This window comes from Mobula hypostoma, chromosome 4 (assembly GCF_963921235.1).
Source record: "Mobula hypostoma chromosome 4, sMobHyp1.1, whole genome shotgun sequence".
Taxonomy (NCBI): Eukaryota; Metazoa; Chordata; class Chondrichthyes; order Myliobatiformes; family Myliobatidae; genus Mobula; species Mobula hypostoma.
In genome coordinates, this window is record NC_086100.1 from 7498733 (window position 1) to 7511235 (window position 12503).

At 48.2% G+C, this 12503-nt stretch overlaps 1 protein-coding gene across 1 annotated transcript in view; it reads left to right on the forward strand.

Moving 5' to 3' along the window:
• Positions 1 to 12503, forward strand: part of fndc3ba (fibronectin type III domain containing 3Ba) — a 386847-nt gene that overhangs the window by 269456 nt on the left and 104888 nt on the right. Inside the window, exons 8-9 of the mRNA XM_063045278.1 lie at positions 6731 to 6888; positions 8547 to 8606. Of these exons, the coding sequence (XP_062901348.1) occupies positions 6731 to 6888; positions 8547 to 8606 (218 nt within the window). The remainder of the gene's footprint in view (positions 1 to 6730; positions 6889 to 8546; positions 8607 to 12503) is intronic.

Sequence of the window (12503 nt, forward strand, 5' to 3'; positions counted from 1 at the left end):
CAGATCAAGTACAGCCTCTCCTCTAGTTGGCTTATCTACATATTGCGTCAGGAAACCTTCCTGAACACACCTAACAAACTCCACCCCATCTAAACCCCTTGCTCTAAGGAAATGCCAGTCAATATGAGGAACGTTAAAATCTCCCACCACAACAACCCTATTGTTATTGCTCTGTTTCAGAACCTGCCTCCCTATCTGCTCCTCGATGTCCCTGTTACTATTGGGGATGTCTATAAAAAACACCCAGTAGAGTTATTGCCCCTTCCCATTTCTGACTTCCACCCACACTGACTCAGCAGCTGCAGTTGGATGCACAGATGTGGCCGTCAGGGTAGCTGGAAGTCTCCCAGGTATCCCACATCTGACCCCCAGAGCAGAAAACTGGCATTGCAGTCATACCCACTATCCGTAAGTTAGAGGAAAGAAGAGATATGAAAGTAACTCAACTCCTTACCTCGCCGAAGCCCCAATGAGCCAACGCCCTGCTACTCTGACGACCATTCCGCCAGGCAGCGTCTCCCTTTTATCCTAGAACCTTCTCATTGGCCTTGCGCGATGACGAGCTACTGCGTCTGTGTACATCTCCCAATCCAATCTAATGATTTTAATTCATTTTTTACCAACAGAGCCATGCTACCTCCTCTGCCTTCCTGCATGTCCTTTTGCTACAATATTTACCCTTAGACATTAAGCTCCCAGCTGTAATCTTCTTTCAGCCAATATTCAGTGACGCCTACAACATCATACATACCAATCTGTAACTGGTACACGTTTATCACCCTTACTCTGTATACTGTGGGCATTCAAATGTAACACCTGTATTTAACCTTTTCAATTTCATTCTCCTTTTACGTTGCACAACATCCTGTTGACTGCAAATTTACCCTATCATCAGCCTCTCCTTGCTGGGAGTCTCACTACACATTGCATCTGTTTGTAAACCAGCTACCTCATCTTCAGCACTATCAGTCCGGTTTCCATCCCCTTGTCAAATTAGTTTAAACCCACCTGAACAACTCTAACCAGCCTGCCCACGAGCATATTAGACCCCCTCCCATTCAGGTGTAACCCATCCCTTTTGTACAGGTCGTAACTTCCAGAAGAGATGCCAACGATAAATAAATCTGAACCCCTGCCCCCTGCACCAGTTCCTCAGCCACGCATTCACCTGCCAAGTCACCCTATTCTTACCCTCACTGGTACGTGGCACAGGCAGCAACCCAGTGGTTACCACCCTGGAGGTCCTGTTTCTCAGCTTTCTACCTAACTCCCTAAAATCTCTCTTCAGGACCTCCTCACCTTGTCTACCTATGACATTGGTGCCAATATGTACCAAGACTTATAGCTGTTCACCCTCGCCCTTGAGAATGCCATGGACATGATCTGAGACATCCCTGATCCTGGCACCAGTGAGGCCACTTACCATCAGGGTGTCTCTATCACCCCCACAGAACCTCGTCTCGGTACCTCTGACTGAGGAATCTCCAATCAATAATGCAGTCCTCTTCACCTTTCTGCTCTTCTGAGCCACAGCACCAGAGACCTGGTCACTGTGGCTCCCCCTGGTAAATCATCCCCTCAATTGAATCTAAAGTTGTATTCTTCATATTGAGGGGAAAGGCCGCAGGTGTACTCTGCACTGCCTGTGAATTTCCCCTCCTCCTGATAGTGACCTAGTTACCTATGTCCTACAACCTAGGGGTGACTACCTCCCTGTAGCTCCTGTCTATCAATTCCTCATTCTTTCATGTAGAACATAGAACATAGAACAGTGCAGCACAGTACAGGCCCTTCAGCCCACAATGTTGTGCCGACCCTCAAACCCTGCCTCCCATATAAGCCCCCACCTTAAATTCCTCCATATACCTGTCTAGTAGTCTCTTAAACTTCACTAGTGTACCTGCCTCCACCACTGACTCAGGCAGTGCATTCCACGCACCAACCACTCTCTGAGTAAAACATCTTCCTCTAATATCCCCCTTGAACTTCCCACCCCTTACCTGAAAGCCATGTCCTCTTGTATTGAGCAGTGGTGCCCTGGGGAAGAGGTGCTGGCTGTCCACTCTATCTATTCCTCTTATTATCTTGTACACCTCTATCATGTCTCCTCTCATCCTCCTTCTAGAGTAAAGCCCTAGCTCCCTTAATCTCTGATCATAATGCATACTGGAGATCTCCCAGACTTCCCACGTCCCACACACAGTACAGAAGACTGCCCCTGGAGCCATTCTCACTGTACTGTGCACTGATAGATGAGGACTGAACGAAGAAGAACAGAGGGAGAGAGTAACTTACAAGACAATCTACCTCACCCAAGCCTGATCTCGCCTAAACCTGATGAGCCAAAGCCATTCTGAAGACTGACACTCTCTAAAAGAATGACCACTCCAAGGAAGGCTGCCCTGCTCCCACCTGTAGGCTGAAATGTCGGCAGAACATCAGTGTGTTCTATGCTTAGGTGGGGTGTTCAAAACCAGGTACAGCCACTGGTTTGCTGGGTAAAAACAGGAGGAGTGTTAATGGGACAACATACATCAAAGTTGCTGGTGAACGCAGCAGGCCAAGCAGCATCTATAGGAAGAGGCGCAGTCGACGTTTCAGGCCGAGACCCTTCGTCAGGGCTAACTGAAGGAAGAGTGAGTAAGGGATTTGAAAGCTGGAGGGGGAGGGGGAGATGCAAAATGATAGGAGAAGACAGGAGGGGGAGGGATAGAGCCGAGAGCTGGACAGGTGATAGGCAAAAGGGGATATGAGAGGATCATGGGACAGGAGGTCTGGGAAGAAAGACAAGGGGGGGGGTGACCCAGAGGATGGGCAAGAGGTATATTCAGAGGGACAGAGGGAGAAAAAGGAGAGTGAGAGATCTGCTACCAACTACCATCCACTGCTACCAACCTTATAGTTCCCACACCCCGCACTTCCCGTTTCTACCTCCTACCCAAGATCCACAAACCTGCCTGTCCTGGCCGACCTATTGTCTCAGCTTCCTCCTGCCCCACCGAACTCGTTTCTGCATACTTTGACACTGTTTTATCACCCCTTGTTCAGTCCCTTCCGACCTATGTTCATGACACTTCTCACGCTCTTAAACTTTTCGATGATTTTAAGTTCCCTGGCCCCCACCGCTTTATTTTCACCATGGATGTCCAGTCCTTATATACTTCCATCCCCCATCAGGAAGGTCTCAAAGCTCTACGCTTCTTTTTGGATTCCAGACCTAATCAGTTCCCCTCTACCACCATTCTGCTCCGTCTAGCGGAATTAGTCCTTACTCTTAATAATTTCTCCTTTTGCTCCTCCCATTTCCTCCAAACTAAAGGTGTAGCTATGGGCACCCGTATGGGTCCTAGCTATGCCTGCCTTTTTGTTGGGTTTGTGGAACAATCTATGTTCCGTGCCTATTCTGGTATCTGTCCCCCACTTTTCCTTCGCTACATCGACGACTGCATTGGCGCTGCTTCCTGCACGCATGCAGAACTCGTTGACTTTATTAACTTTGCCTCCAACTTTCACCCTGCCCTCAAGTTTACCTGGTCCATTTCCGACACCTCCCTCCCTTTTCTAGATCTTTCTGTCTCTGTCTCTGGAGACAGCTTATCCACTGATGTCTACTATAAGCCTACTGACTCTCACAGCTATCTGGACTATTCCTCTTCTCACCCTGTCTCTTTCAAATCCCTTACTCACTCTTCCTTCAGTTAGTCCTGACGAAGGGTCTCGGCCTGAAACGTCGACTGCGCCTCTTCCTATAGATGCTGCTTGGCCTGCTGCGTTCACCAGCAACTTTGATGTGTGTTGCTTGAAATTCCAGCATCTGCAGAATTCCTGTTGTTTGAGTGTTAATGGGGGTGGGGTGAGTATTTATGTCCCCTGTCCCACTGTGCCCACTCTGTGACTTGCTGAGAGACCTTGCCCCCATTGGCCTTCGTGACAGACCCCGTACCGTGCGCCACTCTCAGGCACACCCCAGGTGCTCAGGTTCCTCACTGAAACAGGGCCTTCACTCTGTCACTGTCGTGCTGACCTTTATCGTTCATCTGCACCAATCCCACTTGCAAACCTGTACGCCTCTTGCCTGTGTCCATTCAAGTGCCTCTTAAGCATAGTGATTGTATCTAATTCCACCTCCTCCTCCTCCAGCAGCATTCCACATTATACCACCCTCTCTCTCTGCAAGAAGTGTACTCCTCACGTTCACCATAACCCTCCTCCCTCTCACCCTGAACGCAGTCTCATGCAGCTGGGAAGAGATTGTTAATGAGTGTGGTGGGCTTGCTCCAACAGAGAGGGGCAGGAGTGAATCGCAGTGATCGTTCTAATAGGAACTCTGGTCAGGCCCACGTCTGGAGGATTGCAGAGGCTGCAGAAGGGCTTTACCAGCATGCTGCCGGCTTCAAAGTTGAAAGTACATGTGTGTCACCAGATCCTACCCTGAGATTCATTTTCTTGTTGGCAGAACAATAGAATCAATGAAAGCCACACACAAAGACTAACGAGTTCTGCAAATAAAAAAAGAAACAGGAAATAATGATGCTGAGAACATGAGAAAATCTGCGGATGCTGGAAATCAACGTAAAATGCTGGAGGAACTCAGCAGGCCAGGCAGCGCCCTCCTGCTGAAGGGTCTCGGCCTGAACCATCGACTGTTCACTCTGTTCCATAGATGTTGCCTGGCCTGCTGAGTTCCTCCAGCATTTTGTGTGTGTGTTGCTGAGAACATCAGTTGTTGAGTCCTTAAAAGTGAGTTCTGTGGATCGTAGATTCAGCTTGGTGCTGGGATGAATGCAGGTTGAGAGGTATAACTGTTCCGGAACCGAGGCTCCTGTACCTCCTGCTCAGGAAGAGACCATGGCTTGGATGATGGGGGTCTTTGATGATGGATGCTGCTGATTTGTGGCAGTGCTGGGTAAACCTGGGATGGTTTCTCTGGAGCGGCGGAAGCTGAGAGGGATCTGATCGAGGTTTATGCGAGGCAAAGGTAGAGTAGACAGACAGTACCTTTTTCCCAAGATTGAAATATGGAGTAGATTTGTTTTACTTGTCGCATCTAAACGTGAAGGAAGAGCTGAGTGAATATTATAAGATTATGAGACAACCAGTGTCTTTTTCCCAGGGCAGAAACGTCTCTAATACTACGGTGCATGCATTTGATTTGGGAGGGGGTCAGTACAAAGGAAATTAATGTGAGGGGCATTTTCTTTTGCACAGGTTGCACTGCCAGGAATAGTGGATGGAGGTAGATGTGATAAAGGTGTCTGAGGCTCTCAGATAAGCACATGAATATGCAGGAATATGGATGTATTGTAGTTAGAAAAAATTAGGGGTCTCATCATGGGCCAAAAGAACTATACATTACTTCATAAGATGAGCAGAATTAGGCCATTTGGCCCATCGAGTCTGCTCCACCATTCAATCATAGCTGATTCGTTTCCCCCCCTCCTCGGCCCCTCGCCCTGGCCTTCTCCCCGTAACCCTTAATGCTATATCCAATCAAGAGCCTATCAAGCTCCCCCTTAAGTACACCTAATGTCTTGACCTCCACAGCTGCCTGAGGTAACAAATTCCACAAATTCACCACCCTCTGGCTAAAGAAATTTCTCCACATCTCTGTTTTAAATGGTCGCCCCTGTATCCTGAGGCTGTGCCCTCTTGTCCTAGACTCCCCCACCATGGGAAAAATTCTTTCCACATCTACTCTGTCTAGGCCTTTCAACATTTGAAAGGTTTCAATGAGAACCTCCCCCCCCCATACTGCTGAATTCCAGCAAGTACAGACCCAGAGCCATCAAACGTTACTCGTATGATAACCCTTTAATTCCCAGAATCATGTTTGTGAGCCTCCTCTGAACCCTCTCCAATGCCAGCACATCTCTTCTTAGATGAGGTACCCAGAAATGGTCACAATTCTCAAGGTGAGGCCTCACCAGTGCCTTATAAAGCCTCAGCATCACATCCTGCTCTTGATTTCTAGACCTCTTGAAATGAATGCTAACATTGCATTTTCCTTCCTCACCACTGACTCAACCTGCAAGTTAACCTTCAGGGGGTTCTGCGCAAGGACTCCCAAATCACTGTGCATCTCTGATATTTGGGTTTTCTCCCATTTAGAAAATAGACTGCATATTTATTTCTACTACCAAAGTACATGACCATGCATTTTCCATAAGGCCATAATTAGGCCATTCAGCCCATCGAGTCTGCTCCCCCATTCCACCATGGCTGATTTATTATCCCTCACAAGCCTATTCTCTTGCCTTTTTTACATAACCTTTGACGCCCTGACTAATCAAGAACGCATCAACCTCCACTTTAAACATACTCATTGACTTGGCCTCCACAGCCTCCTGAGTCAATGAATTCCACAGATTCAACACCCTCTGGCTAAAGAAATCCCTCATCATCTCTGTTCTAAAGGGACTTTCTTCCATTCTGGGGCTGTGCTCTGTGGTGCTAGTCTCCCCACTATAGGAAACATCCGCTCCTTATCCACTCTATCTAGGCCTTTCAATATACAATAGGTTTCAATGAGAACCCCCCTCATTCTCTAAACTCCAGTGAGTGCGGGCCCAGAGAATTCGAACACTCTTCATACATTAACCCCACGTAACCACGTCATGTTCCATGTGCTACGTTCATGTGAAGGATGGGGGAAGAAGAATCTCCTGAATGGCCAGTTTGTGGGCTGTTACCGGGCCGTGGTTCTGATGTTGCTGCCCATCTCTTTGGCCAGGTGTCCAATGTACAAGCTCGGGCAGCACTACTGACGTGGGCACCTCCTGTGGGTCTGGTCAACGGGGACAAGCACACCAATGGGCTCCCTTCCACCTGCAACTACGAGGTGGCCTCATCAGACAAGGGGAAGGACGGCAAATACAAGATCATTTACAGGTGAGGAACCCAGAGACTGCAACGTGGGGAATGTCAGAGCTCTGGAGATCTTTGCCTCAGGTAGACACCATCCCATCACAAACTTACAGGGTCAGACACAGAGTGAAGCTCCCTCTACACCGTCCCATCACACCTTCCCGGGATCAGACACAGAGTGAAGCTCCCTCTACACCATCCCATCACACCTTCCCGGGATCAGACACAGAGTGAAACTCCCCCCACACTGTCCCATCACACACTCCCGGGGTCAGACACAGAGTGAAGCTCCCTCTACACTGTCCCATCACACACTCCCAGGTTCAGACACAGTGAAGCTCCCTCTACACTGTCCCAATACACACTCCCAGGTTCAGACACAGTGAAGCTCCCTCTACACTGTCCCAATACACACTCCCAGGGTCAGACACAGAGAGAAGCTCCCTCTACACCGTCCCATCACACACTCCCGGGGTCAGACACAGAGTGAAGCTCCCTCTACACTGTCCCATCACACACTCCCGGGGTCAGACACAGTGAAGCTCCCTCTACACTGTCCCAATACACACTCCCAGGGTCAGACACAGAGAGAAGCTCCCTCTACACCGTCCCATCACACACTCCCGGGGTCAGACACAGAGTGAAGCTCCCTCTACAATGTCCCATCACACCCTCCTGGGATCAGACACAGAATGAAGCTCCCTCTACACCGTCCCATCACACACTCCCGGGGCCAGACACAGAGTGAAGCTCCCTCTACACTGTCCCATCACACACTCCCAGGTTCAGACACAGTGAAGCTCCCTCTACACTGTCCCATCACACATTCACAGGGTCAGACATGGAGTGAAGCTCCCTCTAACCTGTCCCATCACACACTCCCAGGATCAGACATAGAGTGAAGCTCCCTGCACACCATCCCATCACACACTCCCAGGGTTCGATATAGAGTGAAGCTCCCTCTGCACTGTCCTATCACATATTCCAGGACTAGGAATATTAAGTACAGAGTGACTCTCCTCTGTACTGCTGCGATTTTGTAAGGACTCAACAAGACTACAAATCTCAAGCACCACATTCATAGGCATACCCTTTACCTCAAGTTCAAAGTCAAGTTTAATTGTCATTCAATCATATGTGAATACCCATGAAACGAAAAAGTGTTACTCCGGGGCCAAACGCAAGGCACATCTGGCACATATATGATAGCAAGCACGTATAAGATAATAGGAAAATACAGTACACAAAAAAAGATAGTCCTAGTCCCTGAGACCATGAAGGTTGCAGCAGTCTGCAGTGGAACGCAATACAGCTTGTCTTCTGCCGAGCAAACACTGGGGGGCAACACCAACTCCAACATGTATGCCCCACCACGCTGCCTTCTGCTCTCCTCTGAAATCACTGACTCCAACCCCTCACTCATGGGCGGCTGCAAGCAGGCAACACCGCGGTTTGAGACCTAGTTCACGCTACGACCCCTCACCCATTCTGATTATGGAGTAACCAGTCACCTCTTTCGGATTCTGTCAGATTCCCAGGAACCTTGGTAAATACTTATAGGGAAAGGGACGGGGTGTGGGGTTAATTTGAGGGTTCTTTTAAAGGCACAGATTCGATCGTGAATGATGTGCCCCGCTGTGTAAGACTGGATCTCTCTAACCACTTTATTGCACCATTTCCAGTGGTGAAGATTTAGAATGCAGCCTCACCGACCTGCGCCCAACAACAGATTACCACATCAGGTGAGTGACATTCCTTAAACAGTGTTGAGCTTGAGAGCTTCGTTCCCAGGAGCAAACGTTGCCGATAGTCTGTCCTGGACCCTACAACAAACTCCTCTACTTCCTCAGGAGGCTAAAGAAATTTGACACGTCCCCGCCCACCCTCACCAGTTTTATCGATGCTTTCTGACTGGATGCATTACGGGTTAATACAGCAACTGCTCTCCACACGACCACAAGGAGCTACAGAGAGTTGTGGTCACAGCTTAGCACATCACAGAAAGCAGCCTCTACTCCATGGACTCTGATTTTGCTAGGTGTTTTACTGAGGCAATGAGAAGTGTAGACAAACACCCCACCCTCCCCAGACATTCTCTTCTCCCTCTCCCATCAGGCAGAAGATACAAAAGCCTGAAAACTCAAATCACCAGGCTCAAAGACAGATTCTACTCCGCTGTTACCAGACTATTGAATGGTCCCCTAGAACAAGGATGGGCTCTTGACCTCGCAATCTACCTCGTTATGTTCTTGCACCTTTTTTGTTTACCTGCTCTGCACTTTCTCTGTAACTGTTGCACTTTATTCTGCATTTCTGTTATCTGGACATGGGGAGTAGGGGAGCTGAGTTACTAGGAGAGGTTGCGTGGAATAGGACTTTTTTCCCTGGAATGTAGGAGGTTGAAGGGTGACCTGACAGCGGTATAAGATCATGAGGAGCGTAGACGGGATAAAAGCACATAGTCCCTTTTGCTCAAGGTGAAGTGCTAAAACAAGAGGTCATAGATCAGTGGTGAGAGACTCAAAGGGGACATCAGAGGCAGCTTCTTCACACAAAGGTTGGTGCATATTTGGAATGAGCTAACAGAACTAATGGCCGAGATGGGTACATTAGCAATGTTTAAAAGCACATCTAGATTAGTACATGGGTTGCAGAGGTTTAGAGGGCTGTGGGTCATGTACGGGCAGATCAGAGTACAGTGCTGTCTAAGGCACACATATATATATATATATATATATATAGCCAGGGTGCTGAAGACTTTTGCACAGTGCTATATATTGTTAATACAGGAAGGTGATTGGGAAGCAGAAATAAGAGTACTCAGCTCAGTTGGATTAAGGGTTACTTGGTAACTGGAACAACATAATATACAGTCCTGTGCAAGTTTCTTAGACAACATGGCTACATATATGTGCCTAAGACTTTAGCACAGTACTGTGTGTCAATGGGAAACACAGGATCAGGAGAGCCAAAGGGCGGTTACCATGCTGTGTGACTGTATGACTCTCTGTCCATTTCGACTGACAGCAAACATATCACAGAAGAATGTCTCTGTGGTCTGATTGTTAGACCATAAAACATAAGAGCAGAATTAGGTCATTTGGCCCATCAAGTCTCTTCTGCCATTCCATGATGGCTGATTTATTATCCCTCTCAACCCCATTCTCCTGCCTTCTCGCCATAATCTCTGACACCCTGGCTAATCAATGATCTATCAACCTCTGCTTTAAAAATATACAATGACGTCTGTGGCAATGAATTCCATAGACTCACCGCCCTCTGGCTAAAGAAATTACTTCTCATCTCTGTTCTAAATAGGCGTTCTGCTATTCTGAGGCTGTGCCCTCTGGTCCTAGACTTCCTGAATCTCGGAAACATCCTCTGCACATCCGCTCTATCTGAACATTTCAATATTCAGTAAGTTTCAATGAGATTCCCCCCCCCCCATTTTTCTAAACTCCACAAGCACGGGCTCAAAGCCATCGAAAGCTCCTCGTATGTCAACCCTTTCATACCCATGAACCTCTTCTGCACCCTCTCCAGTACCAGCGCAGCTCTTCTGAGACAAGGGGCCAAAACTGCTCACAATACTCCGAGCTGTCTGACCAATGCCTCATAAAGCCTCAGCATTGCATCCTTGCTTTTATATTCTAGTTGTGGTGTGGCTGGTTACGTTGAGTGCCCTCAGTGTCCTGTTCAAACTGGTGTGTTTTCCCCTGACACACCTCAATTACCTGTCCTCAGTGACCTATTCGGACCGGTTTGGGGTTTTAGGAACCAGGCCCGTTCTTCCTTGATGACACAGATCTGTTCTCTGCTGTCCTTTGTTGAATTCTCAACTCAGCTTTTCCTCTGCCCATCTGGTTAGCCTCCCTGAGGCACCTCCGATCACCTGCCCCGACATCTCCTCAGGTACTTTGACACCATCTCTTATGCTGCAGCGCAGTAAGACTCTAGTTAGTCCACGCTTGGAGTATTATGTTTATTTCTGGTCGCCTCATTGTAGGAAGGATGTGGGTTCAGAGGAGATTAACCAGGATGCTGCTGGACTAGAAAGCATGCCTCATGAGGATAGGTTGAGTGAGCTGGGGCTTTTCTCTTTGGAGTGAAGGAGGATGAGAGGTGACTTTGTAGAGTTGTACAGGGTGGTCATGGGCATTGATTGAGTGAACAGCCGGGAACCGTTTCCCAGAGCAGAAATATATAATAGCAGGGGGCATCATTTTAAGGTGATTTTGGGGATGTCAGAGATAAGAGTTTTTACACATAGAGGGGTGTGTGGATGGGACACATTGCCAGGGTGGTGGTAGGGGCAGGTTCATTAAAGATGTACATAGGAGCAGAATTAGGCCATTCAGCCCATTAAGTCTGCTCCACCATTCAATCATGGCTGATTTATTATGCCTCTCCACTGGATTTTCCCATCTTTGCCACGTAACCTTTGACAGCTTGACAATTAAGAGCCTATTAACCTTTGTGGGAACGTGGCCAAGTGGTTAAGGCATTGGACTAGCGACCTGAAGGTCGTGAGTTCGAGCCTCAGCCGAGGCAGCGTGTTGTGTCTGTGAGCAAGGCACTTAACCACACATTGCTCTGCGACGACACTGGTGCCAAGCTGTATGGGTCTTAATGCCCTTCCCTTGGACAACATTGGTGTGGAGAGGGGAGACTTGCAGCATGGGCAACTGCCGGTCTTCCATACAACCTTGCCCAGGCCTGCGCCCTGGAGAGTGAAGACTTTCCAGGCGTAGGTCCATGGTCTCGCAAGACTAACAGATGCCTTTATTTATTATTTATTAACCTCTACTTTAAACCTACCCAGTCATTTGGCCTCCACATCTGTCTGAGCCTGTGCCCTGTTGTCCTACCCTCTCCCACTGTAGGAAACATCCTCTCCAAAGGGGGAGGGTGAGAAGCCAGAGGGGACATCCAGTTAAGATGATTGGAGAAAGTATAGGGGAGATGTCAGAGGTAGAGTGGGGGCTTTTTCTGCAATGCCCTGCCAGGGGTGGCAGTAGAGGCAGATACATAAGGAGCATTTAAGAAACTCTGAGATATACACATGGATGATAGAAAGTAGGAGGGTAATGTGGGAAGGAATGGCTGGATTGATGTCAGCACTGCATTGTGGTGTACTCTGCTGTACTGAGCTGTGTTCTATGTTCTGTGAAGACCCGTTTGACGATTTTGACCACTGTTGTCGACTGATGGTGAGTGGAGGAATCATCCCAGTGGTTGAGGAGTGCAGCTGATCAGCTCGAACAGAGCTGGCTCTTCTTTGCTTGTTGCTACACACACTCAAGGTCCAAAGGAGAGCGAGAGCCCTTGCAGGAGATTTGATCCCCATGCTCTCCACTCTGTCTACACCCCATGCTCTCCACTCTGTCTACAGTGCGGTGTTGGCTATGTCTTGGGGCGTGTTCGAAGTATCTTCAAGTGAATTTATAATCAAAGTACAGATACGTCAGCATGTACAACACTGAGGTTCGTTTTCTTGTGGGCATTCGCAGGGAAATACAAGGAAAAGAAAAAATATAAAAGATAAATAAATAAGCAATAAATATCGAGAACTTGAGATGAAGAGTCCTTGAAAGTGAGTCCGTAGGTTGTGGGAACAGTTCAGTGAGGGGGCGAGTGAA